Source organism: Mesoplodon bidens (genome assembly GCF_964165515.1).
Source record: "Mesoplodon bidens genome assembly, chromosome: 2".
Classification (NCBI taxonomy): Eukaryota; Metazoa; Chordata; class Mammalia; order Artiodactyla; family Ziphiidae; genus Mesoplodon; species Mesoplodon bidens.
This window is the reverse complement of record NC_138177.1, coordinates 38044000-38069584: the sequence shown is the minus strand read 5'-3', so window position 1 is coordinate 38069584 and position 25585 is coordinate 38044000. Positions and strand designations below refer to the sequence as shown.

Genomic DNA, 25585 nt, shown 5'->3' with positions numbered 1-25585 from the left:
CTCTTAGCAAAGGTAACAGCACTACTCAGCATCACTTAAGGAAGCTGCCAATTTAAGGAGTTATTTTGCTTCTAGAACTTATTTTTCTAGAACTTATTTCTCAGAACATCACTCACAGAATTTGTATGAAGTAGCTTATGCATATAATCTTATTAATATTTATTTTATATGCACTGTTATCAGCAGGTGGAGCAACGAACACGTGTAAAATGGCAACTCTGCAAGACTAATTAGATCTTGATTAGATTTTCTCCTGCCTGCTCCTTTCCCTGGCTCACTTTGGACTCCAGGTGTTAACAATATCCTGCTATTGCTTTTGACTTGTCAGTGGACCCCTTTGAATCAGTACCTTCTCTATGTTGATTGTCAAACTTTAATTCTGATTGTTTAAGCTTTTATTCTAATCATAATATTTTCTCCTGTCTTCCTGATTTCTCAGCTGATTTATCTTGAGATTCAGAAAAACATATACAGTTTCCTACAGTTCCCAAGAAATGCTTGAATGGAAACACTGATTGTAAAGGCTCTCTTCCCTCTAAGTCATCAGATCCTGATTGTTTGGGTGTTTTAATTGAATTGTCAAGAAATCAAACGTTCTCAGGCATTAATGCTCTTCAGGCTCCTGTAACCAAGTTGGATTTACTATAGTGAGGAAGAACACATAAATGGAGAACAATGGGCTGTCTCAGTAAGGTGTTAAGAAGTAACCTATTATAGGATTTGGGCTTTCGTTGGTGAGTTGAGGGAGAAATCTAAGGAATTGGGGATTTGCCCTTATTGGATGCTGTCAGGCAGCTGGGGCAATTTATGATTGGGCATCTCAATCAGTCTTATCTATACAGAGGGAAGACTAGAATGAGAATAAAGCTATAATTTGTAAATAAGTAATAGTCACTCATTGTGGCCAAGAGAAAGGGTATCTTGTGGTACTTTGTGGTTGGCAGAGTGATCTTGTTTTTGTCTATGCTTAGGCAAATTTCTGAAGTGCTTTACTTTATCTCATTTTATCATGGTCTCAGAGTGACCTTGTCTGAGGTTGGTATTTCATGAGATTATGTCTATCTAATAGGAGAATAATATTGCTTAGCTGTGAGTACTAGACCAGCTTCTGAATATCAGGAGCTCTTTCTTTCTTTCTTTTTCTTTTGTTCTTAAATTTTTCATTCAGATATAATTTATATACAGAAGAGTACAAAAATTTTAAGTGAGTTTTCATAAAGTGAACACACTTGTGCAACTAGCATTCAGCTCAAGAAAGAGAACATCACCAACAGCCAGAAGCCCCCTTTATGCACCCTTCAGATTACTAACCCCAAGACTACTCACTATCCTGACTTCTAACATCATAGGTTCATTTTGCCTGACTTTGAGCTGTATATGAATGGAAACATACAGAATTAGCTCTTTGTTGTCAGGTTTCCTGGGCTCTACATTATGTTTATGAGATTCATTCATACGTTGTGTCTGATTGTAAATTAGTTCATTCTTGCTGCTGAATAGTATTCTGTTGTGTAAACACACTACAGTTTATTGTTATTACTGTTGATGGCTATTTGGGTGTTTCCAGTTTGAGGAGATCAGGAATAGTGCTGCTGTGAATGTTCTTATATGTGTCTTTGGATGAATGCATATATACATGCTTGCTGGGTAGAAGTAGAATTGCTCATGTTTACCTTTAGTAAATAGTACCAAACATTTTCCCAAAGTGGTTGTATCAATTTACACTCCCACCAGCCATGAGATTTGTGCTTGCTCTATTCCCATGTTATTTATACTGTTGCAGAATATAGAAAAAGGTGAAAACTTCTAAATATATTCTACAGGTCTACTATTACCCTGACACAAAATTGAGAAAGGACAGAACAAAAAGGAAAACTGTCAGTCACCTTTAAATAGGGCTGTAGAGATACTGAAGAAAATATTAGCAAACTGAGCCTAGAAATAATTTAAAAAACCAACAAAAAAGCAGGACCAAGACCAGAGTGAGTTTATTCCAGGAATAGAAGTGTAATTCAACATTAGGAAATCTATTAACATAACACATTAAAATTTATATTAATTTATTAGTGTTTGTTAATATTTCATTAAGTTCCTATTAATTTATTAATATCATTGTTCATATAATTCATTGAAATAGAAACTTTATTAATATTTCCTTTAAAAGATGAAAGTAGAAAAAACATAATCTCCAGGGCTGCCGAAAAAACTGTTGATAATACTTAACTCCCATTTCTAATAAAAATTCCACAGAGATATATAAAGGTCCATGTACCTTCCCTTCAGTCTACTTTTCAGATTCATCATCTATCATTACACCATATGCAGGCAATTTCTGACTAAAACAACTTACAACTTTGATTTTTCTCTTGTTTCTCTACTTGCTAGCTGTGCAGCCTTGGGCAAGTTACTTAACCACTCTGTGCTGACTTCCTGTCTAAACTGGAAATAACTATACCTACCTTAAGCACTAAGGATTAACTCCCTTAAACAGTAAGGGAATCAATAAGTTACTATTATCACTTTTTAATGACAAGACTTTGTTCATCAACCATCCCTTGACTGGACCATGAGTGCCCTGAGAGCAGGGACTAACAGTGGTACATTTGGGATACTCAAGGAATGTTTGTTGAATCCTGATCCAAGCTTTCTCATCTTCTTGCCTTTTTTCTTTGTTCTCTCACCCTGTCTACCCCTTCTCCCCTGTCCCCCTATCTAAAGCCTAACCCCAAACAGTGAATAACCATTCTTTAGAACACTTTCTTTGTACCATTCTGATGGTGCTTATTACAATGTTTTGAGAACTAAATGAATATAATGTTGTTGTTGTTTTTAACAACACTTAGGACATAATAACCACTCAGTAAAACTTAACTACTGATGGAAGAAATTTTCACATATTGAGGTATGGGGAAGTCACTCAAGCTTATACGTTGATTTGGCTTGAACTTTATGCTATCTAGAACAGCCTGCCTTGTAGCCAATCAACATGCATTGTATATCTGCTCTAACCAATGAAGAAAAGAGTGCACTGTCCAGAAGTAAAGAATGTCCGTTCTGATGACAGAGATAAAAGTCTCCCTTTCTGGGACATCAATGCTAGTACTCCTTTGATGATAAAGCTCCTTTATAAGGAGCCAGGTGCCAAAGCCATACTAACTTGCTGTGTACAAGCTAATCTGTTTGTTTGTTTGTAACTTTGAAGGAATGTACTCTTATCAGGTTTGATGTTCTTTCTTCTGAAGGAACATAAAATTGTGCTGAAAACCATGCTTCTCCAGAGCAGTTCCTCAGATCTACCGAGAGGCTAACTCCTGGACTATAGTCCTCAGTTTGGCTCAAATAAAACTCTCCTCTATTCTTTTTAAATTTATTTATCTTTGGCTGCATTGGGTCTTTGTTCTGGTGTGCAGGATTCTCATTGCGGTGGCTTCTCTTGTTTTGGAGCATGGGCTCTAGGCGCGTCGGCTTCAGTAGTTGTGGCGCACGGGCTTAGTTGCTCCGTGGTATGTGGGATCTTCCCGAACCAGGGCTCAAACCCGTGCCCCTGCATTGGCAGGCAGATTCTTAAGCACTGTGCCACCAGGGAAGTCCTCCCTTCTACTATTAGAGATTGGTTATTGACTATTTTCTTTGACACTATCACAATCACGTTACAGTTTCTGCAGTTTTCTGAGTTCCTTCAGGGCAGAACTACGTAGTACATTTTTGTTTTCACTTTTCAGGGTCTGCCAAAGCACAGTGGCAAAGGCTGAGCTGGGAAGAAGCACAGTGCTGAGGGCCCTGGAGTGTGGGCGGGGTCCCATAAAGCTCAGCGAGATGGGGGTCACGCACGCATGCAAAGCAAGACACGGAGAGATTGGACCAATCACACAATTTGGGCGTTGAAGGCCCCATCTCCCAAATTTTCATTCACTATTCAAGTTAGAACCAAACTCTCCAGCAACGGATGCAGGTATCCGAAGCTCATTTGGGGCGCTCGGGACACATAACCTTGGGAGGCGGGCGCAGGCGGAACCTTCGTCCTCAGCTCCAAGTTTCCCACGACTCCGCTTCTATCGCTACACTACCAAATAGACGGCCTCCTTCCCCCACCCCCGATGGCCTAGTGTTTTCAACGAAACGATTAACAGACACCTCAACGACTGAGGACTGTTTCTCCAAGCAGCGTTCCCCCAGCGCGGTCGCATGAGTCCCGCAACATAGAGGCGGTGCCCAACGAAGGGCCACCCACGCTTCCCCCGCCCAGTGAGAAAGAGGACGCCGGCCGTAGCTCCGGGCGCGTGCTCTGCCGCTCACGCCGCCCCGCGCTCACGCCGCCCCGCGCTCACGCCGCCCCGCGCTCACGCCGCCCCGCGCTCACGCCGCCCCGCCTCCCTCTCTCCAGTACTTCCTGCTGTGCTGCTCGCAGACCCCCGCCGCGCTGTTGGAGGGACCCGGCGTGTCCCGAGCGCGCTGTTAGCCACGGCTTGCCGGAAGAGACCGGGCAGCGGGGGAGAGCTGTAGAGGGTGGCGGAGCCCACCACGCACGCCCAGGGAGGGCAGGGGGAGAGAGGGAGGCAGAGTTAAGCGAGGAGCGCGAGTAAGTGAGCTTGGGTCCGACTTGAGTTCGGCCCCCAAGCCGGCGTCACACCCCGTCTGAAGAAGACAGGCGGTCACATGGCTTCGCCATTCCTGCCTGCGGGAGCCACTACGGGCGACAGCGGCGGAGAGCTGAGCTCGGGGGACGGCTCCGTGGATATGGAATCCCTCCAGAGCCCGGAGACCGAGGCGTCCTGGAGGCTGACAGAGCTGTTTGAGAAGGCTGCCGCGCACTTCCGAGGCCTGGTTCAAGGGGCCAGCAGGGAGCAGCTCTTGTACCTGTATGCCCGGTACAAGCAGGTAAAGTCGCAGGGAAGGGGTGGATGCGGGAGAGCGACCACAGGCCTTCTCTTTCCTCCAAAAAACAGATAGTAAACGTGCTTGATTAATGGCTAGGTGTAATGAAGTTTGCGTGTGTGTGTGTGTGTTGTTTTATAATCATCTGCTAAGGATTAGCATTCTGGACATGGAAAGGACCTGTCTGCTATCCTAGGAGTGATATTTAGCTGACCCTGAATGACAGTTTTTCTGTGTCTTCTCTGACTTGCTCAGTGGCCTTGCACTTAACGCTTTCAGCAGCTTCAGAACATTTACAAAACAAGATTTATCGTTCACTCTTGCCAGAGGGTCGTTTGGAAGTAAACGTAGTAACGTTAAAAAAACATTTCTGAGAATAATAAAGAGGGTGGTGCAATGCAAAATAAAGTATTACTACTTTTATTATTGTGATTTTTTTAACCCTAAATATCTTAGACATGTTTTGGCTGAATATGCTTGTGTTAGATACAGTTATAAAAATTTTAGAGCTAGAAAACACCAGATGAAATAATGCCCTTCTCTTAGGAATAAGGAAACCCGGAGAGAGTAGATAACTTGCCTAGGGTCATACAGAACTAGAACTAGATTGTAGCTCCTGACTCTAAGGCTCCAAAGATTACCTGGAAGTATGGGAATAGTAATAATAATGTCATATGACATATGAGACATCTTTAATTTATCCTCAAAGAGTAATTGGGTTAGAAAAATAATTGCTTTATCATAATCGACAAATACTTGTTCAGCATCTTTTATGGCAAAACACTTGGGTGTTATGCCGGTGGGGGATGCAGAGAAGCAAAAGCATCATGACACTTGCCATCAAGAGACTTACAAAGTTACTTGAGGTGTTTAGATTTAAACATGTGAAAAATCGCTTACAAGAGTTAAATAACAGTTCAGGAAAACTCCAGCTCTTTGGAACACTGGAAGGAATGAAGTTCTGGATAACAGCCCATTTTATGCCTCTTGGTATCTGTTTCCCCCTGTATTCTTTAAAAAAAAAAAAAAGTTGTGGGGTCCCTCTGTATTCTTAAACTGAATATACTAAGTAGAGATGAACCTTCTTTTGAAGATTGATGAATATCAGTTAAAGTGACCTGAGAGATATAGCTGGTAGGAACAAATGGTATAAATTATAGTGTGGAATGAAAATATGCCTGAATTGGCCTCAGAATTTGTTTTCATGCAAAAGTCCTGGATATCTGTTTTCTCTTTGGTCATTTATCCTGTCCTAATAACATTAAAATGAGACTTTCAATTATTTAACAAGAATTTATTGAGCATTGCGCTTGGACCAGTAACATGGCTGACTGAGATTCTCTGGACAGTATAAGACTAATTTTCTCCAAATTTCCTAAAAACATTGTTTTTCTTTCTATGACATATATTTATTGATATTAGCATCATCATTATTAAATACCTGATATTCGAGTCATCAGTGAACTATAGTCACCTGTCAGCTGGCAACCATTCTGTCTCAGGTGTACTTCATCCAGATAGTCTGGAAGAGGCGTGTGTTCCTCACCCTCTTGACATTAGTGGGGTTAGAGAGATTCTGTTTCTGGAAATAAAATTCCTCGTTATTGGAGAACAATTATTAGAGAATTAGAGAATAAGATTATGCTTACTTAGATATGTTAGGGCACACAGTGTTTATCAATCTCTTCTAAATATGTTGTTTTTATCAGAATTCTGTGGCAGTATTAAAAATAGCATCTTTGATAGAATCACAAAGTTGAAAGTCCAATATAATTCCTGTATGGTGGATCAGAATTTCTCATAAAATAATTACATTTCTCATAAAATCAACCTTTATCATAAAATAATTACATTTCCTATTCCAAATAGCACTCTATTTTGTCAGCAGGAAGAGGCTGAAAATAAGCTGAGATGTGAACCTTACTTTCTCAGGCAGAGCCCTAACATAACATAATAGCTCTTTTAGTCTTGGATAAGCCTATGGCTGCACAATTATCTTTTAGTGAAGTTTCAGAAAGATCACACCAATTAACAGGGTTTTTTTGGTCCTCCATGCATTAGCCTGCACTCTCCCAGCAAAAGATAACTAATTGACACCTGTGAAACTAGAGGTTTCACAGGTGAAACCTGTGAAAATTTCAAGCTCCTGTTGAGGAACCTTCAGCACTAGCACAAGTGGGGATACTCAGCATGTCCTCCTACTTTAACCTGGGTATACTTGATTCACTGGCATTTACCATTGGCAAACTTTGTTGAAATATTCTGTTTCAGGGGCGCTGGATATATCATACATATATCAGAGAGAACAGAGTTTAGATGATGCTCTGTTAAAGTGCTGCATTTTATAACTGTTTCATAGCTTAGGATTCATCATCCCTGATTTGGAAACTGTTACTTACGATGTCCTAAAATCCTGTAGTTTTATTTTCCCAGTCTTTCTGGATCCAGAACTATTCTTTGAATTTGGGAATATAAAAGCTTCTGTATCAGTGAGGATACTGGGTCAGCTGCTGAACTTTTATTTTTTTATTCTTTATTTTTTGCGATACGCGGGTCTCTCACTGTTGTGGCCTCTCCCGTTGCGGAGCACAGGCTCCGGACGCGCAGGCTCAGCGGCCATGGCTCACGGGCCTAGCTGCTCCGCGGCATGTGGGATCTTCCCGGACCCGTGTCCCCTGCGTCGGTAGGCAGACTTTCAACCACTGCGCCACCAAGGAAGCCCTGAACTTTTATTTTCATCTCACATAATGGTCTGGAGGTAGGTGATCTAGGGCTGATAGGGTGCTTCTGTTTCATGTGATCATCCAGGGGCTTAGTCTTTGTCTATCTTGTGGTTCAGCCATCCATCAAGGCAGCAGTTCTCAAAGTGTGGTCCCCTGATAATCCCTCAGACTTTCACAGAATATAAAGTCAAAACTATTTTCATAATAATACCAAGACACTACAGGCATACCTCAGAGATATCAAGGGTTCAGTTGTAGACCACTGCAATAAAGCAAATAGCACAATAAAGTGAGTCACGTGAATGTTTTGGTTTCCCAGTGCATATAGAAGTTCTGTTTATACTATACTGTAGTCCATTAAGTGTGCAAAAGCGTTATGTCTAAAAAATGTATAGACCTCAATGAAAAAATACTTTATTGCTAAAAAATGCTAACCATCATCTGAGCCTTCAGTGACTCATAATCTTTTCACTAGTGGAGGGTTTGAAATATTGGGAGAATTAGCAAAATGTAACCCAGGGACATGAAGTGAGCAAATGCTATTGGAAAAATGGTGCCGATAGACTTGCTTGATCCAGGGTGTCCACAAACCTTTAATTTGTGAAAACCACAGTGTCTGCAAAGCACAGTGAAGCAAAGTGCAGTAAAACGAGATACGCTTGTATTTGCCTTTTTTCTGTGCTCTCATGGCAGATAAAACTGCTGATGTGTTAGTATGAACCAAGGCAGTGGTAGCAGACTGTACTAGTAGTTATTTTTGTTTGACCACTATGTACTCTGAGTTAAAAAAAAAAAAAAAAAAAAAAGGCCAGTTTCACTTTAAAATGTCTTTGGCGAAGCAGTGAAAATTATTGATTTTTATTCAGTATTAACTCTTGAGTACACATCTTTTTAATATTGTGTGTGATGAAATGGGGGTACACACAAAATACTTCTCCTGCATACTGAATTATGTTGGTTGTTTTGAGGAAAAACACCTGTGTAATTTTTGGTTGCAAGTTGAGCTACCCACATGAAACATGATGTTTACTTAACAGAGCAACTCACTGATAAACTATGCTTATTCAGATTTGAGCATTTGGCATACAGTTTCTTGAAAATGAGTGAAGTCAGCCTGTCACTTCAAGGAAAACAACTGACAGTATTTGTTGCCAGTGACAACATTTGAGCCTTTAAGTGAAAATTAAGTTTGGAAAATCTGTATCTGCCACCCGATCTTGACAGCTTCCTAATATTGAAAAACGTTTTTGATAAGATTAGTGGAGGTTTTAATGATTGTGAACTTCCGATATTGTACGTATAATGAATTGTGTCATTTGGAAGGTCTGCGTAACTCAGTGAACTGTTTTTTCAAATATTTCAGGGAGTGAGGTTACAAATTATGTGTGGATAAAAGATACATTGAAAGTGCAGGTCAGACCAATGGATTTTAATGGAACAGTGTGAAAAATTTGTTGGTATCACTTCAGATTCCACATTGCAACTAACCTTAAAGAAACTGCCACTTGTTTAGTTTCGTGTGATATCAAAGACGAGTATCCACAATTATCTGAAAATGCTACTAAAATACTTTTCTAACAATGTATCTCTGTGAAGGTGAATTTTCTTCATTTACTTGAACCAAAACAGCATATAGTGCAATAGATTGAATGCAGAAGTAGAATACACCTGCCTTCTATTAAGGCAGACAGTAAGATTTGCAAATTGTAAAACACTGTCACTTTTCTCACTAAATTTTTTTCGCTTTAAAATACATATTTTTCATAAAATTTTGTTATTTATGTTAACATGTAATGAGCTTATTATTTTTAAATGAATTAATACATATTTTAAAATTTCTTTTCATTTCTAATCTGGTAAATATTGATAGATATAACCCACATAAACAAAAGCTCTTTGGGGGGCTCAGTTTCTAAGAGTGTAACGGGATTATGAGACTAAAAGGTTTGTGAACTGCTGCCCTAAGATTCTCTTCCCATGGCCAGAGATGGCTCACCATACGCATGTTCTAGCCACGGCAGAGGGAAAGGGAAGAACAAGCCCCCCGTTTCTTTTCTTTTCTTTTCTTTTCTTTTTTTTTTTTTTTTTTGCAGTACACGGGCCTCTCACTGTTGTGGCCTCTCCCGTTGCAGAGCACAGGCTCCAGACGTGCAGGCTCAGCGGCCATGGCTCACGGGCCCAGCTGCTCCGGGGCATGTCGGATCTTCCCGGACCGGGGCACGAACCCGTGTCCCCTGCATCAGCAGGTGGACTCTCAACCACTGCGCCACCAGGGAAGCCCCAAGCCCCCCTTTCTTTTTAAGGAAGATATTTATATCACTTTCACATACATCCAGCCCCCTGAACCTGGGCAGAAGTTGCATGGCCACATGTAATGTTCAGCTCAATGACCGTGTGTCCGGCTGAGACTTCTATTACCATAAGAGAAAGGAAGGATAGATACTGGTATTTGTTTCTACCACTGGCTGTTGTCTGGATAAAAAAACCACAAATAGTAATAACTGCTATTTTTATGATGCCTAGTAGTTTATCTCATTTCGTATTTCTAACACAGTAGTTCAAGTGATTTTAGAGATGCCAGAACTGAAGCCTAGATTCCATGTGGCATATAAAACAGAGTGTTGTATAGTAGAGTAATATTGGACTTTGGTGTCTAACGGTCCTGGAGTCAAGTCTTGACTCCTCATTCAAGATTTACTCATGTGTGAGCTTCTCTGTACTCATTATAGAATGAATTTGTAATGGCAGTCCTAACAGGATTGTTGTGTGGCTCATTTGACATACATATGTGAAACTTTTGGTTTATGGTGATTGTTCAAGAAAAGCAGCTCCTGCTCTTTCATCATTTCTTCCCCCGTCCCATCATAACCGGGCTGCCCCTGTGTAAATGTACATTTTAATAACAGCCAGAGGGCCATGTGATTAATGGCTAAGCAAATGGTAGAGATGATGGTTGTTAGGAACTCAGAGATGGATGAGATCATTGTAGATGGAAAGGGTTCTTAGAATTTGAACCTTGAGTGGGACTGCAAGGAGATTTAGCATTTTGAAAAGCTGAGAGAAGAGAAGTCTTTTTAGGTGAGGGAAATAACATGAGCAAAATAGAATAAAAATTCTAAATGCAATGAGTAGATCAGTCTGGTTAGTGAGTAGACTATCAGTTTGATTTTAGCAAAATGCAAGTGTGTAAGAGTAGAAGGAGGTAGTGGGTAAGTCTTTGAGAAGTAGATGGGGTCTAGATTGTGGTATTTAGCTTTAGGGAAAATAGGTATTTTGTTGAACACGTGCCTAATGTATTCATTCTATATGCAATAAACATTTTTTTACTGCCTTAATTTAAGTTAGACACTATGTTATGTGCAGTGAGCGACTTAAGAATGGTTTCTTAGAGGCTATATTCTAATAGCAAGATGAGACTACACAAACCTTGCTAACACAAGGTAAAAGCGAAAAGTGCCATCAGAGAGGTATAGAGTAAGTGCTGTGAGGGTTCATCAGAAAGGGAGGTTACTGCTGGCAGTGGGAATCGAGCTGTGTAGTGAACTCTACAGTTGTGTGAATTTCACTTACGCTTATTCACAATGAAAATAATTACTGTGTAGTTTTACTACAAGTGTTTGAGGATTAAAAATAAGTATTGAGCACAAACAAGAGAAGATTATTGTGGAATAAATAGAATTTATATTATTGAGAAACCTTGAAATTTTTTGTGTGTGGCTTTTAGCATCTAAATTTATATTGACTAGTTCCATAATAGGGCACTTTAAAAATAGTGTGCTTTATCCTGGAATTTGAGAGAGATAAAATGCTGATAGTGTTATGAGAATCAGCACAGACAGACGGTATGATGAATTCTGATAAACTGTACTTTAAAGCTTGTTTATTGCATGTTTAAAAATTCTTCTACATTACAAATGGTAATAAGGATTGCATAATCTATATTTATAATTTGTTTTATATATATAATTTTGTCTACTAATTTAGGAATGCACTGTCACCCTTTTTTTTTTAATGTATTACACTGTTAGATAACAGTTTTTTTATGCAGTAAGCCAAAGCAGCCTGTATTTAAAGTTGTTTTTTGGTTTGCTTTTGCAAAGCATGTTAAATTTTGTTATTTTATATGATGCAGATATTTTCTAACCTATAGTTATGAAGTATACATAATAGATTTAAAAATTAGAAGTTTCTCTGACATTTCTTTGAAAAATAAGTTCTTGATTTTACCCCCCTCCCGCTTGATTTAGGTCACAGTTGGAAATTGCAATACTCCTAAACCAAGCTACTTTGACTTTGAAGGAAAGCAAAAATGGTAAGAAATTCTTGGGATCTAATGTGGTTGTTGTAAATGGCTTAGGTGTTTAGGAATTAGAAAGTAGTGAGCAGATTAAAGAATTAGTTTTCTATTAATCTCTTTCTGCTGTAGACTGTGCTAATGATAGGCAGTTGGGAGAGAGATTAAAAGATTAAAAGATTTTAGATAAATCTCCTAAAGGATTCTTATGCCATGATGTTGGTATATAAGTAGTTCACAACAGACACACATTCCTTACATATGAATTGCTTCTTAGAGAGTAACCAAAAGAGCTATTGGTTGGAATTTTCCTTCCCTGTCATACAGCCCCTAATGGGTCACCACTTCTCCCCTCTGGAGGGATCTTTGGAAGAAGGCCAGGAGGATGGGAAGGTAGAAGAGCAGGGTAAATCCCCATTTTTTTTTACTCTTCTCCCCTCCCCAATTTTATCTGCTCATTTCTAGTGCCCTTCTGTTCCTTGCCCACCCATACCATGGTGAAGAAGTGCGTGTAATACCCTGTTGGGCAGAAGGGGGGAAAAATAGATACTGAGTCTACTTCTTTCCTAAATACATAAAAAGATTATGCCCTCCTAGATTTTTTTACTTATAATTCAGAGATTACCTCTTACCATTTGAGGCCTTATTTCCTCTTACCTTGTCTAAGTGAAAAGAGAGAAATTGCATACAATAGAGAACCTTAGTTATAGAAGGAAGGACTTTGGAGCATCAGCCCTGGAATTAAAAGTAGAGAGAGTAGGGTTTAAAAAGAAAAGATGAAATATGGTTATAGAGAGAAGAAGCGTATTTCACAATGTGGTCCCCTGGACAAGTTGCCTGTCTAGGAAATGTTTGTCACTCAGCTGTGAGGAGATGTAGAGTTTGAATCCGAATGCAAATAATAATGTCATTAAACCCAACTGTTTAGTTCAGCTGACTTTTTTGTGTGTAAGACATTCTCAGTGAAGGAAGCAGTGCTTTGATTTTCATTCTGGTGCAGGTTTTCTTTGCTGATGATAACAAAAAGTTCTCTGACTGGCATTTTATTACTGTTGTAGAGAATACCTGATGTAAATTTTATTGTGAGTTTTTTGTTTCAGTTTAAGAATTATAATTCACCATTATTTTTTTCCCAAGTTTGCCTGTTATCTCACTGTTTTTAGTAATTTTTAAAAGTTTAGATTTTACAGCTACTATAATAATTCAGTCAAGAATCATCAATAGATGTTAAAATCATTAGATGAAAAACTACTCGGGAACAATATTCACACAATCTGATCCACGGTTTACTTATTAATTACAAAGAGGAAACCTGGAAATACTGCTTTTACTAAGTCCTGACTCCTATCATTATGGGACAGACAGCTGTCATGTGATGAATTGTAAATGACATGTCACCTATATGTTGCTCTTGCCAAATATTTAACCTGATTCTAATCATGATTAATCATTTTTGGCAAGAACACTCTGTAGGTGAGGAAACAATCAGACAAATGCAAATTGAAAGATTTTATAAAACAGCTGGTTCAGACTCTTAGAAAATAGCAATATCATGGAAGACAAAAAAGGCTAAAGATACATGAAACTCAGTGCTGTGTGTAAATCTTGATTGGCTCCTCATCTGGGAGAAGAAAGCTATAAAGAACCTTTTGGGGAAGTCAGGGAAATCTGAATACGGTCTATATACATTTATTTAATAGTACTGATATTAAGTTTCTTCACTTTGAAGAATATATATTTGACATATATTTGGGGTAAAGTGTTAATGATGTATACAAGTAACTTTCAAGAGATTCAGCAAAAATAAATTTAGGAAACCTCAGAAAGATGTTCTGTTCATCATAGGAGCAGGCAGGTAGTGAGAAAACTGTGGGACTGAGTTCTGTTTTACAGTAGATCAGTGGCTGTACATCCCGGTTGGAGGTAGAAAGAATTGGCAGGGAAAAGCCAAGAAGGAGGCCTGTCCTAGCAGCTGGCAAAAAAGAAGAAAAGGAAAATGCAGAAGGGGGCTCAGGACTAAAATATTGCCCTTGGTATTAAACTGCAGGAAGTCCCTACCTTCTTACTCACTGTATTCTTATCTCTGTCTTCACCTCCCCTCGCCTTTTATTTATTTATTTTTTTTCCGCGGTATGTGGGCCTCTCACTGTTGTGGCCTCTCTCGCTGCGGAGCACAAGCTCCGGACGCGCAGGCTCAACGGCCATGGCTCATGGGCCAAGCCGCTCCGCGGCATGTGGGATCCTCCCAGACCGGGGCATGAACCCGTGTCCCCTGCATCGGCAGGCAGACTCTCAACCACTGCGCCACCAGGGAAGCCCCTCCCCTCGCCTTTTTTTCTTTGAATTTTATTTTATTTTTTTATACCACAGGTTCTTATTAGTTATCCATTTTAGACTAATATATTAGTGTATACATGTCAATCCCAATCTCCCAATTCATCACACCACCACCACTGCTCCCCCGCCACTTTCCCCCCTTGGTGTCCATACGTTTGTTTTCTACATCTGTGTCTCAATTTCTGCCCTGCAAACTGGTTCATCTGTACCATTTTTCTAGGTTCTACATATACGCGTTAATATACGATATTTGTTTTTCTCTTTCTGACTTACTTCACTCTGTATGACAGTCTCTAGATCCACCCACGTCTCTACAAATGACCCAATTTCGTTCCTTTTTATGGCTGAGTAATAGTCCATTGTATATATGTACCACATCTTCTTTATCCATTCGTCTGTAGATGGGCATTTAGGTTGCTTCCATGTCCTGGCTATTGTAAATAGTGCTACAATGAACAATGGGGTGCATGTGTCTTTTTGAATTATGGTTTTCTCTGGTTATATGCCCAGTAGTGGGATTGCTGGGTCATATGGTAATTCTATTTTTGGTTTTTTAAGGAACCTCCATACTGTTCTCCATAGTGACTATCAATTTATATTCCCACCGACAGTGCAAGAGGGTTCCCTTTTCTTCACACCTTCTCCAGCATTTGTTGTTTGTATATTTTCTGATGATGCCCATTTTAACTGGTGTGAGGTGATATCTCATTGTAGTTTTGATTTGCATTTCTCTAATAATTAGTGATGTTGAGCAGCTTTTCATGTGCTTCTGGGCCATCTGTATGTCTTCTTTGGAGAAATGTCTATTTAGGTCTTCTGCCCATTTATAAATATCAATTGGGGGAGTTTTAAAATCTTAGGTAGTACAATAGTGTGTCATCTTCCAAAATTCAACAGATGTGCAATATATGTGTAATTTTAAAATTTCATGGGGCAGGGTGATTAGGCAAAAAAATGTCTAAAAGGGCTTCTTAGGTGGGGTGATAAGGTCTGTATTGCTATGGACCAATGAAATGCAAAAAGAGAAGGCTACTCATATATGGCTTATTATATCGGTATCTCCTGACCCTTAAAATGTGTGTGCCTTTTTTTAATAATAAAAAGAAGAAATATACTGTTTGTGTTCCTTACATAGTTAATGATAGGTCATTTTGGATATTCTCTACTTTAGGGAAGCATGGAAAGCACTTGGTGATTCAAGCCCCAGCCGAGCAATGCAGGAGTATATTGCCGTAGTTAAAAAATTAGATCCAAGTTGGAATCCTCAGGTAAGACCGAATGATTGTAAATAATATTTTCCAATAACATATTATCTTTCTCTCAAATAAATGTTTAAAACTAAGCTTTAGGCTTAAATAACATCCTTAAAGTTTTATTTTCTCAAATCAAAAGATTATAAAGTTATTGCAGTATTTATCTAAAAATACTATTGCTTATATGTTAACATAATCAGCTACTGATACTGAGAACTTCTCTGAATTGTAGAGCATTTTTAAAAGCATAATTGTAATTTCAGTTGTGTAAAAACTCAGTTCATTTCAGAATTTGAAAGAGTTTAACTTGAGATCATATTATTGAGAAATGGAAGTTTTTTTTTTTTAAATGAGCACTTTCTATGAAAGTACAAAATGTTTGTTGATAGGGATAAAATATGAATGACATGCTTTCTGCCATTATGTAAAGTACCTTATAGAATATAAAACATATCAAAAATAGAGTAACAGTATAAAACAATAATAATGTGAATGCTAGGGTATCCAGTGGAAGAACAGATTACTTTGGATTTTGGCAGCAGTTATTACATTGTTACATATTTATTACTAGTATGAAGGAATTTTATTCCACCAGTGATGGAATCTTAAAATGTCAGAGTTGTAAGGAATCTTAAAGATTTATACGTTATGACTTATAAAAGTATATCTTAATTATGAGTACAAAGGGGGAGAGATAACCAAGTTAGGATATCTCTAATGATACAACTGCCTTTCGGAAATCATTGAAACATTTCCTGATGTTTTTGATGTGCATGAGTATTCATTCTCAGAAACATTCCTTTTTATTAATATCTTTTATAAAACATCAAATTTGCATACAGATATATACCATAAAGGTCCTAAGGACTTAAACTCTGAAATTCAGTGGTAAAAACAGGTGCATCTCTGAGCTGAATTCAGCCTGAACACAAATGGCATGATATTTATTTATTTATTAACATCTTTATTGGAGTATAATTTCTTTACAATGATGTGTTAGTTTCTGCTGTATAACAAAGTGAATCAGCTGTACATATACATACATCCCCATGTCCCCTCTCTTGCGTCCCCCTCCCACCTTCCCTATCCCACCCCTCTAGGTGGTCACAAAGCACCGAGCTGATCTCCCTGTGGCACGATATTTAAAAAAATCAAAAACAAGACTTGAAATTGCATGCCTTTAAGTGAGCCCTTACTCTTCAGGTCCAGCTGCTGTGGTCTCAGGTCTTCCCTATTGACTTATACTTGACTGTTTCTGATGCCTGGCTTATGTAGGTATTTGAGTTGATAACTTCTGATAAATGACAGAATTTATGATTTCTTACCTTCAATACTTTAATCACTAAGTAAAATTCCGTTAACTATGACTCTTACAAATGCACAGTCCATGTAGTTAAGCAGTTCTTCCTTAGGGAAACCCAAACAGGCATTAAGGATGTTTTTAAAAATATCTAAATCTTACCTATTGAACTTCTAAAACTTGAGTAAACTAAGCAGAACCAAAGATACTTTCTTTCTTTTTTCTTTTCTTTCCAACATCTTCATTGGACAAAGATACTTTCAAGTAAAAATGATTCTTTAATACATTGTTCTAAAAATATGTTAACATCATAATCTAGTTGTAAACAGGAATTTTACGTTTCATTTATGTTTTAATTTTTAGTTTAAACATTCTGAGCTGGTCCCTTTGACTCATAGCTTTTTTTCCCCCTTGTTTTTGATTGGTATGGGGCAGATCATAATCTCAATCTCAAGAGATTTGGTATTTGGTTCATTATCTTTTAGGTTAAAAGAACCATTTTCTTTTGATACTTGTTTCTAAAAATGATGAAATAATAACGACTCTCATGCTGAGTGTGTTAAGTTCTTTGCATGTATTGCCCTTTGAAATCTTCATAAGAATTTTAAGAATTAGGAACTATTATTGTCTGTATTTTAAAAAAGAGAAAATTCAGGCACAGAGGGGCTTAGTAACTTTTCTAAGATTAGCCAGCTAATGAATGGTGTTGCCAGGATTTGGACCTATCCTTATATGAGTCTAGATCCCCACCCCTGATCACTCTGCTATCTGTTCTATAGCTGACATTATGTGTATTAAAAAAAGCATGTCAACTTAAGTGTATAGAAAATTCAAGTAAAGATAGTTATTTATTTTAAATTTATTATTTTAAAATTTTATTTTATTTTTGGCTGCGTTGGGTCTTTGCTGCTGCACGCGGGCTTTCTCTAGTTGTGAGTGGGGCTACTCTTCGTTGCTGTGCGCGGGCTTCTCATTGCAGTGGCTTCTCTTGTTGAGGAACATGGTCTCTAGGTGTGCGGGCTTCAGCAGTTGTGGTATGTGGGCTCAGTAGTTGTGGCTCATGGGCTCTAGAGCGCAGGCTCAGTAGTTGTGGCACATGGGCATAGTTGCTCTGCGGCATGTGGGATCTTCCTGGACCAGGGCTTGAACCCGTGTGCCCTACATTGGCAGACGATTCTTAACCACTCCGCCACCAGGGAATAACAAGATAGTTACTTTTTAAATCAAAGCTACAGGGTACCTTGAAGTAGAAAATGAATAGTGCTTTAAAACGTAACCCTTTGCCTGTTATCTGTTTTGTTTCGTCTTTCTCAAGAATGTACTGTTGAATGTCTAATATAGTCAAGGCAGTTCTTTTGCTTTTATGTACATAGTTTTTTGGGAGGGAGGCAGAGAGGGTGAGTTTTTCTTTTTTTTTTTTTTTAAATAAATTTATTTATTTTTATTTTTGGCTGCATTGGGTCTCTGCTGGAGCACACAGGCTTTCTCTAGCTGCGGCGAGCGGGGGCTATTCTTTGTTGCAGTGCGCGGGCTTCTCACTGCGGTGGTTTCTCTTGCTGCACAGCAGGGGCTTCAGTAGTTGTGGCTCGCGGGCTCTAGAGTGCAGACTCAGTAGTTGTGGCACACGGGCTTAGTTGCTCTGCAGCATGCAGGATCCTCCCGGATCAGGGCTTGAACCCCTGTCCCCAGCATTGGCAGGCAGATTCTTAACCACTGCGCCACTAGGGAAGTCCCAAGGGTGAGTTTTTATTTTGGTATAATTTACTTTTCTTTCTTTTTTTTTTTGCGGTACGCAAGCCTCTCACTGTTGTGGCCTCTCCCGTTGCGGAGCACAGGCTCCAGACGCGCAGGCTCAGTAGCCATGGTTCATGGGCCCAGCCGCTCTGCTGCATGTGGGATCTTCCCGGACCAGGGCACGAACCCGCGTCCCCTGCATTGACAGGCAGACTCTCAACCACTGCGCCCCCAGGGAAGCCCTATTTCTATTATTTTTGACAAATAAAAATTATATATATTTAAGGTATACAATGTGATGTTTTGGTGTTTGGTGTAGATCTTGTGAAATGATTATCACAGTCAAACTGATTAATATATCCCTCACCTCCCGTATTTATCATGGTTTTATGTGTGTGTGTGGTGAGAACACTTGAGATCTACTCTCTAAGCAAATTTCATGTATACAATACATTATTATTAATTAGTGTACTTATTAGTAACTAATAATAGTACATTATTATTAACTAAAGTATACTGGATGTTACTTTTTTTAAAGTTTCAAGAATAGTACAAGACACTTCTGGATGGCCTTTGTCTGGTTACACCAGTTTTTTTTCCTACATTTGTTTTAGCATTCTTTCTCTATTTACTCATAAATACATATATACTACATATAAATAAGTTTTTTCGGAATTATTTTATTATTTTTGAACTAAAAGTTATAGACATCATGTCCCTTTACTACTTAGTACTTCAATATGTTACTATACTGCAGTTATCAAAATTGGTAAATTTTTTTTTTTTTGGTGTCATGAATTCTTTTGAAATTCTTTTTTTTTCAGAACCCTGGGCTCAAGAGTTCCTCCAGGGCATGCGTGTGTGTGTGTATGTGTATAGATATGTGTGTGTATACATATTTCTTTTAATATAAAAATTGTAAATGTATATTTAAGGTATATAATATGATGATTTGATGTATATATACACAGTGAAATGATGAGTCAAGCTAACTAATATAACATCTCCTCTCATAGTCACCTTTTCTCTATGTGTGTGTGTTGAAAACACCTGAGGTTTACTCTCTTAGCATATTTCCGGTATTCAGTACAGTGTTATTAACTGTAGTCATCATGCCTGTACATTAGATCCCTAGACTTATTCATCCTACATAACTGCAACTTTGTACCCTTTGACCAATATCTCGCTATTTCCCCTATCCATTGGTAAATAACATTCTATTCTCTGCTTCTATGAATTTCACTTTTTAATTTTTTTAGATTCTATATATGAGATCATATAATACTTGTCTTTCTCTGTCTGACTTATTTCACTTAGCATAATGTCCTCCAGGTTCATCCATGTTGTCATAAGTGGTAAGATTTCCTTTGTTCTCATGGCTGAATAATGTTCTGGGGTGTGTGTGTGTATACACGCACACACACACACTCACACTATATCTTGTTTATGCATTCATCCATACATGGACACTTAGGTTGTTTCCATATATTGGCTATTGTGAATAATGCTAAAAACATGAGAGGGCAAGATATCTCTTTGAGATCCTGATTTCATTTCCTTTAGATGTATACCCAGAAGTGAGATTGCTGGATCATATGGGAGTTCTATTTTTAATTTTTTGAAGAACCTCCATACTGTTTCTCATAATGGCTATAGCAATTTACATTCCTACCAATAATATACGATTCTCTTTTCTCAAAATCGGGAATTTTAGCATTGATTCAATATTACTGTAAAATCCATAGTTCATATTGAAGTTTATCACTTATCTAAAATATGTCTTTCATAGTTATTTTTTAAAATTCTGATCCATCATCCAGTCCAGGATCATGCATTGCATCTAGTTGTCGTCTCTTTAGTCTTCTTTAATCTGGAATGGTTTCTCAGCCTTTCTTTTTCTCTCTTGACTGTGATATTTTTGAAGAGTATAGGCCAGTTATTTTGTAGAGTGCCCCTCAATTTGTTTGTCTGTTTTCTCATGAGTAGATTTAGATCATACGTTTTTAAGAGGAATACCACAGAATTCTTCTCAATGCATTATACCAGGACATACATGATGTCTGTTTGCCCCAAAATTGGTTGTTAACATTGATCACTTGCTTAAGGTGGTGTCTGCCAGATTTCTCTACTGTAGCTTTCCTTTTTCCCCCTTTGTAATTTTTGAGTAATTTGTGGGGAGATACTTTGAGACTATGTAAATATCCTTTTCCTAATCAGATTTCACTGACTACTTTTAACATCCATTAATGATTTTCTAACTCCATCATTTCTTCTACATTTATTATTTGGCATTCCACTGTAAGGGTGGGCTTTCCCTTCTCCCCTATTTATTTATTCATTTTCAAGAACTGTGAAAGGTGTAGGATTGTACCCTACTTGCAAGCTAATAAGTTAGCCTGTTACTGTTTCTTAGATGCTGGCAGAGGCTCCTGGGTCTGAGCCAAAGGACTTTATTATTCACGACATGGCAAACTGAATGAGCTTCATTTGATTTGCATCAGTTTCTTGTGTCCCCTAAGTCCCACAGGTGTGATGCAGGTGGGCCTAGATGGATTCCTGCATATGCAGTGGGTTGTGCTATAGGGAAGGAGCACTGAGCTTTGGGGATTCACCACTTTTATAGCAGGTAGAAGCAAGCCTGCTATTTGTCAGGGGTTGGGAAGACATGACGTCATCCCTGAAGGTGGCTTACTATACGTACAATCCTGAGAAAAGGCCTAGATAAAGAGTGGTCAGAGGGCTTCCTTGGTGGTGCAGTGGTTAAGAATCTGCCTGCCAAAGCAGGGCGCATGGGTTCGAGCCCTGGTCTGGGAGGATCCCACATGCCGTGGAGCAACTAAGCCTGTGTGCCACAACTACTGAGCCTGTGCTCTAGAGCCTGCAAACCACAACTACTGAGCCCATGAGCCACAACTACTGAAGCCTGTGCACCTAGAGCCTGTGCGCCACAACAAGAGAAGCCACTGAAATGAGAAGCCTGCACACCTCAATGAAGAGTAGCCCCCGCTCACTGCAACTAGAGAAAGCCCGCGCACAGCAACGAAGACCCAACACAGCCAAAACTAAATAAAATAAAATAAATTAATTAAAAAAATAATAAAGCTTAAAAAAAAAGAAAAAGAGTGGTTAGAGCCTGGCATACTGAACATGAATGTATAGGGATGCTCAGGGCCCATGGTTGATTGCCTCACCCAATATACACCAGTATATACTCATAGATTTCTATTTTATTCAATGGGTAATAGTCAGTTACCATCATTATTTGGCCGCTGGGAGCCCATTCAAGATGGCTCCCCTGTCCTTTTGATATGTCTCCATCATTCTTTGAGCACTTTCTTACTTTCTGGCACAAGATGTTTCAGGCTGTATTAGTCTCCTAGGGTTGCCATAACAAAGTACCACAAACTAGTACTTTGTAGTTTAAAACAAGAGAAATTTATTCTCTTGTAGTACTGGAGACCAGAAGTCTGAAAATAAGGTGTTAGCAGAGCCATGCTGTCTTTGGAAGCTTCAGGGAGGAATCCGTCCTTGCCTCGGCCAGCTTCTGATGGCCTCAGATAGTCCTTAGTTTGTGGCAGCATAACTCCAGTTGCTGTCTCTGTCTTCCATGGCCTTCTTCTCTGTCTCCAGATCTCCCTTACTTTCTCTTTTTTTTTTTTTTTTTTTTCTTTTTGCGGTATGCGGGCCTCTCACTGTTGTGGCCTCTCCCGTTGCGGAGCACAGGCTCCGGACGCGCAGGCCCAGCGGCCATGGCTCACGGGCCCAGCCGCTCCGCGGCATATGGGATCCTCCCAGACCGGGGCACGAACCCGTATCCCCTGCATCGGCAGGCGGACTCTCAACCACTGCGCCACCAGGGAGGCCCCCCTTACTTTCTCTTATATGGACAACCAGTCATTGGATTTAGGGCTCACCTTAAACCTCATCTTAACTTTTTCCCCTAGCTTTATTGAGATGTAACTGACATATAACATTGTATAAGTTTAAGGTGTACAGTATGTTGATTTGACACATATGTATTGCAAAATGATTACCACCATAGCTAACACCTCCATCATGTCACATAATTACTATTTCTGTTTTGTGGTGAGAACATTAAAGATCTACTCCTTTAGTAATTTTCAAGTATATAATACAGTATTATTAACTATAATCACCATGCTGTACATTAGATCCCCAGAACTTATTCATCTTATAGCTTGAAGCTTGTACCTTTGACCAACATTTTCCCCATTTCTCCCTCACCCCCGAGGCCCCTGGTAAAAACCATTCTACTCTTTGTTTCTATGAGTTTGGTTTTTATAAGTTCCACATGTAAGTGATGTTATGTAGTAGTTGTCTTTCTCTGACTTTTTTCACTTAGAATAATACCTTCAAGGCCCATTCATGTTGTTGCAAATAGTAGGATTTCCTTCTTTCTCATGGCTGAATAATATATATATATATATATATATATATATATATATATATATATATCTTACATCCTTTATTCATCTGTTGATAGACACTTAGGTTGTTTCCATATCTTGGCTATTATAAATAATGCTGCAATGAACATGGGAGTAAAGATATTTCTTCAAGATCCAGTTTTCCTTTCTTTTGGATATAAACACAGATGTGAGATTGCTGGATCATATGGTAGTTTTTGAGAAACCTCCATACTGTTTTCCATAGTGGTTGTACCAGTTTACATTTCTTTGTTTTTTTTTTAATTAATTCATTTATTTTTGGCTGCATTGGGTCTTCGTTGCCGCACATGGGCTTTCTCTAGTTGCGGCGAGCGGGGGCTACCCTTTGTTGGGGTGTGCAGGCTTCTCATTGCAGTGGCTTCTCTTGTTGCGGAGCACGGCCTCTAGGTGCTCAGGCCTCAGTAGTTGTGGCTTGCGGGTTCTAGAGCGCAGGCTCAGTAGTTGTGGCACATGGACTTAGTTGCTCTGTGGCATGTGGGATCTTCCCGGACCAGGGCTCAAACCCGTGTCCCGTGCATTGGCAGGCAGATTCTTAACCACTGCGACACCAGGGAAGTCCCCAATTTACCTTTCTACTAGCATCGCACAAGGGTTTTTTTTCCTCCACCTCCTCACCAACACTTGTTATCTCTTGTCTTTTTGATGATAGCCATTCTAACAGGTGTGATGTTTCACTGTGGTTTTGATTTGCATTTCCCTGATGATTAGTGATGTCAAGCACCTTTTCATGTATTTGTTGGCTATTTGAATGTCTTCTTCAGAAAAATGTCTATTCATTTCTGCCCATTTTTATTTTTTATTTTTTATTTTATTTTTTTATTTTTTTATTTTTTTTTTAAACCCACATTTGTTTATTTATTTTTTATTTTTGGCTATGTTGGTTCTTCACTTCTGTGCGAGGGCTTTCTCTAGTTGTGGCAAGGGGGGGGTCACTCTTCATCGCGGTGCGCGGGCCTCTCACTATCGATGCCTCTTTTGTTGCTGGAGCACAGGCTCCAGATGCGCAGGCCCAGTAGCCGTGGCTCACAGGCCCAGTTGTTCCGCGGCATGTGGGATCCTCCCAGACCAGGGCCCGAACCCGCGTCCCCTGCATTAGCAGGCAGACTCTCAACCACTGCGCCACCAGGGAAGCCCTATTTTTTATTTTTTTTTATTATTTTTTTATTAGTTTCTGCTTTATAACAAAGTGAATCAATCATACATATACATCTGTTCCCACATCCCTTCCCTCATGCATCTCCCTCCCCATCCCACCCCTCCAGGCGGTCACAAAGCACCGAGCTGATCTCCCTGTGCTCTGCGGCTGCTTCCCACTATCTATCTACCTTACGTTTGGTAGTGTATATATGTCCATGCCTCTCTTTCGCTTTGTCACAGCCCACCCTTCCCCCTCCCCATATCCTCAAGTCCATTCTCAAGTAGGTCTGTGTCTTTATTCCCGTTTTACCCCTAGGTTCTTCATGACATTTTTTTTTAATTCCGTATATATGTGTTAGCATACGGTATTTGTCTTTCTCTTTCTGACTTACTTCACTCTGTATGACAGACTCTAGGTCTATCCACCTCATTACAAATAGCTCTGTTTCGTTTCTTTTTATGGCTGAGTAATATTCCATTGTATATATGTGCCACATCTTCTTTATCCATTCATCCGATGATGGACACTTAGGTTGTTTCCAGCTCCGGGCTATTGTGAATAGAGCTGCAATGAACATTTTGGTACATGTCTCTTTTTGAATTATGGTTTTCTCAGGGTATATGCCTAGTAGTGGGATTGCTGGGTCATATGGTAGTTCTATTTGTAGTTTTTTAAGGAACCTCCATACTGTTCTCCATAGTGGCTGTACCAATTCACATTCCCACCAGCAGTGCAAGAGTGTTCCCTTTTTCTCCACACCCTCTCCAGCATTTATTGTTTCTAGATTTCTTGATGATGGCCATTCTGACTGGTGTGAGATGATATCTCATTGTAGTTTTGATTTGCATTTCTCTAATGATTAATGATGTTGAGCATTCTTTCATGTGTTTGTTGGCAGTCTGTGTATCTTCTTTGGAGAAATGCCTATTTAAGTCTTCTGCCCATTTTTGGATTGGGTTGTTTGTTTTTTTGCTATTGAGCTGCATGAGCTGTTTATAAATTTTGGAGATTCTGCCCATTTTTAAATCGGATTTTTTTCTTTTTTTGCTGTTGAGTTATATGAGTTCTTTATATGTTTTGAAAATTAATCCTTTATTACATATGTGATTTGCAAATATTTTCTCCCATTCAGTAAGTTATCTTTTCATTTTGTTGATGGTTTCCATTGCTGTTTGGAAGTTTTTAGTTTGATGTAGTCCCATTTATTAATTTTTACTTTTGTTGCTTTTGCTTTTCATGTCAAATCCAAAAAATCATTGCCAAGACCAGTGTCAAGGAGCTTTTCCCCTATGTTTTCTTCTAGGAGCTTTATGATTTTTTTCTTATGCTTATATTCTTTTTTTTTTTTTTTTTTTTGCGGTACACGGGCCTCTCACTGTTGTGGCCTCTCCCGTTGCGGGGCACAGGCTCCGGATGCACAGGCTCAGCGGTCATGGCTCACGGGCCCAGCCGCTCTGCGGCA

At 39.2% G+C, this 25585-nt stretch overlaps 1 protein-coding gene across 5 annotated transcripts in view; it reads left to right on the top strand.

Moving 5' to 3' along the window:
• The first annotated feature begins 4121 nt into the window (after positions 1-4121).
• Positions 4122-25585, top strand: part of ACBD6 (acyl-CoA binding domain containing 6) — a 227947-nt gene continuing 206483 nt past the window's right edge. For all 5 annotated transcript variants that reach the window (XR_014014367.1, XM_081223493.1, XM_081223492.1 and 2 more), the window contains exons 1-3: positions 4122-4878; positions 11846-11910; positions 15401-15497. Coding sequence is in view for 4 of the 5 variants with exons in the window: in XM_081223493.1 (XP_081079619.1) it covers positions 4657-4878; positions 11846-11910; positions 15401-15497 (384 nt within the window). In the remaining variant the exon portion in view is untranslated. The remainder of the gene's footprint in view (positions 4879-11845; positions 11911-15400; positions 15498-25585) is intronic.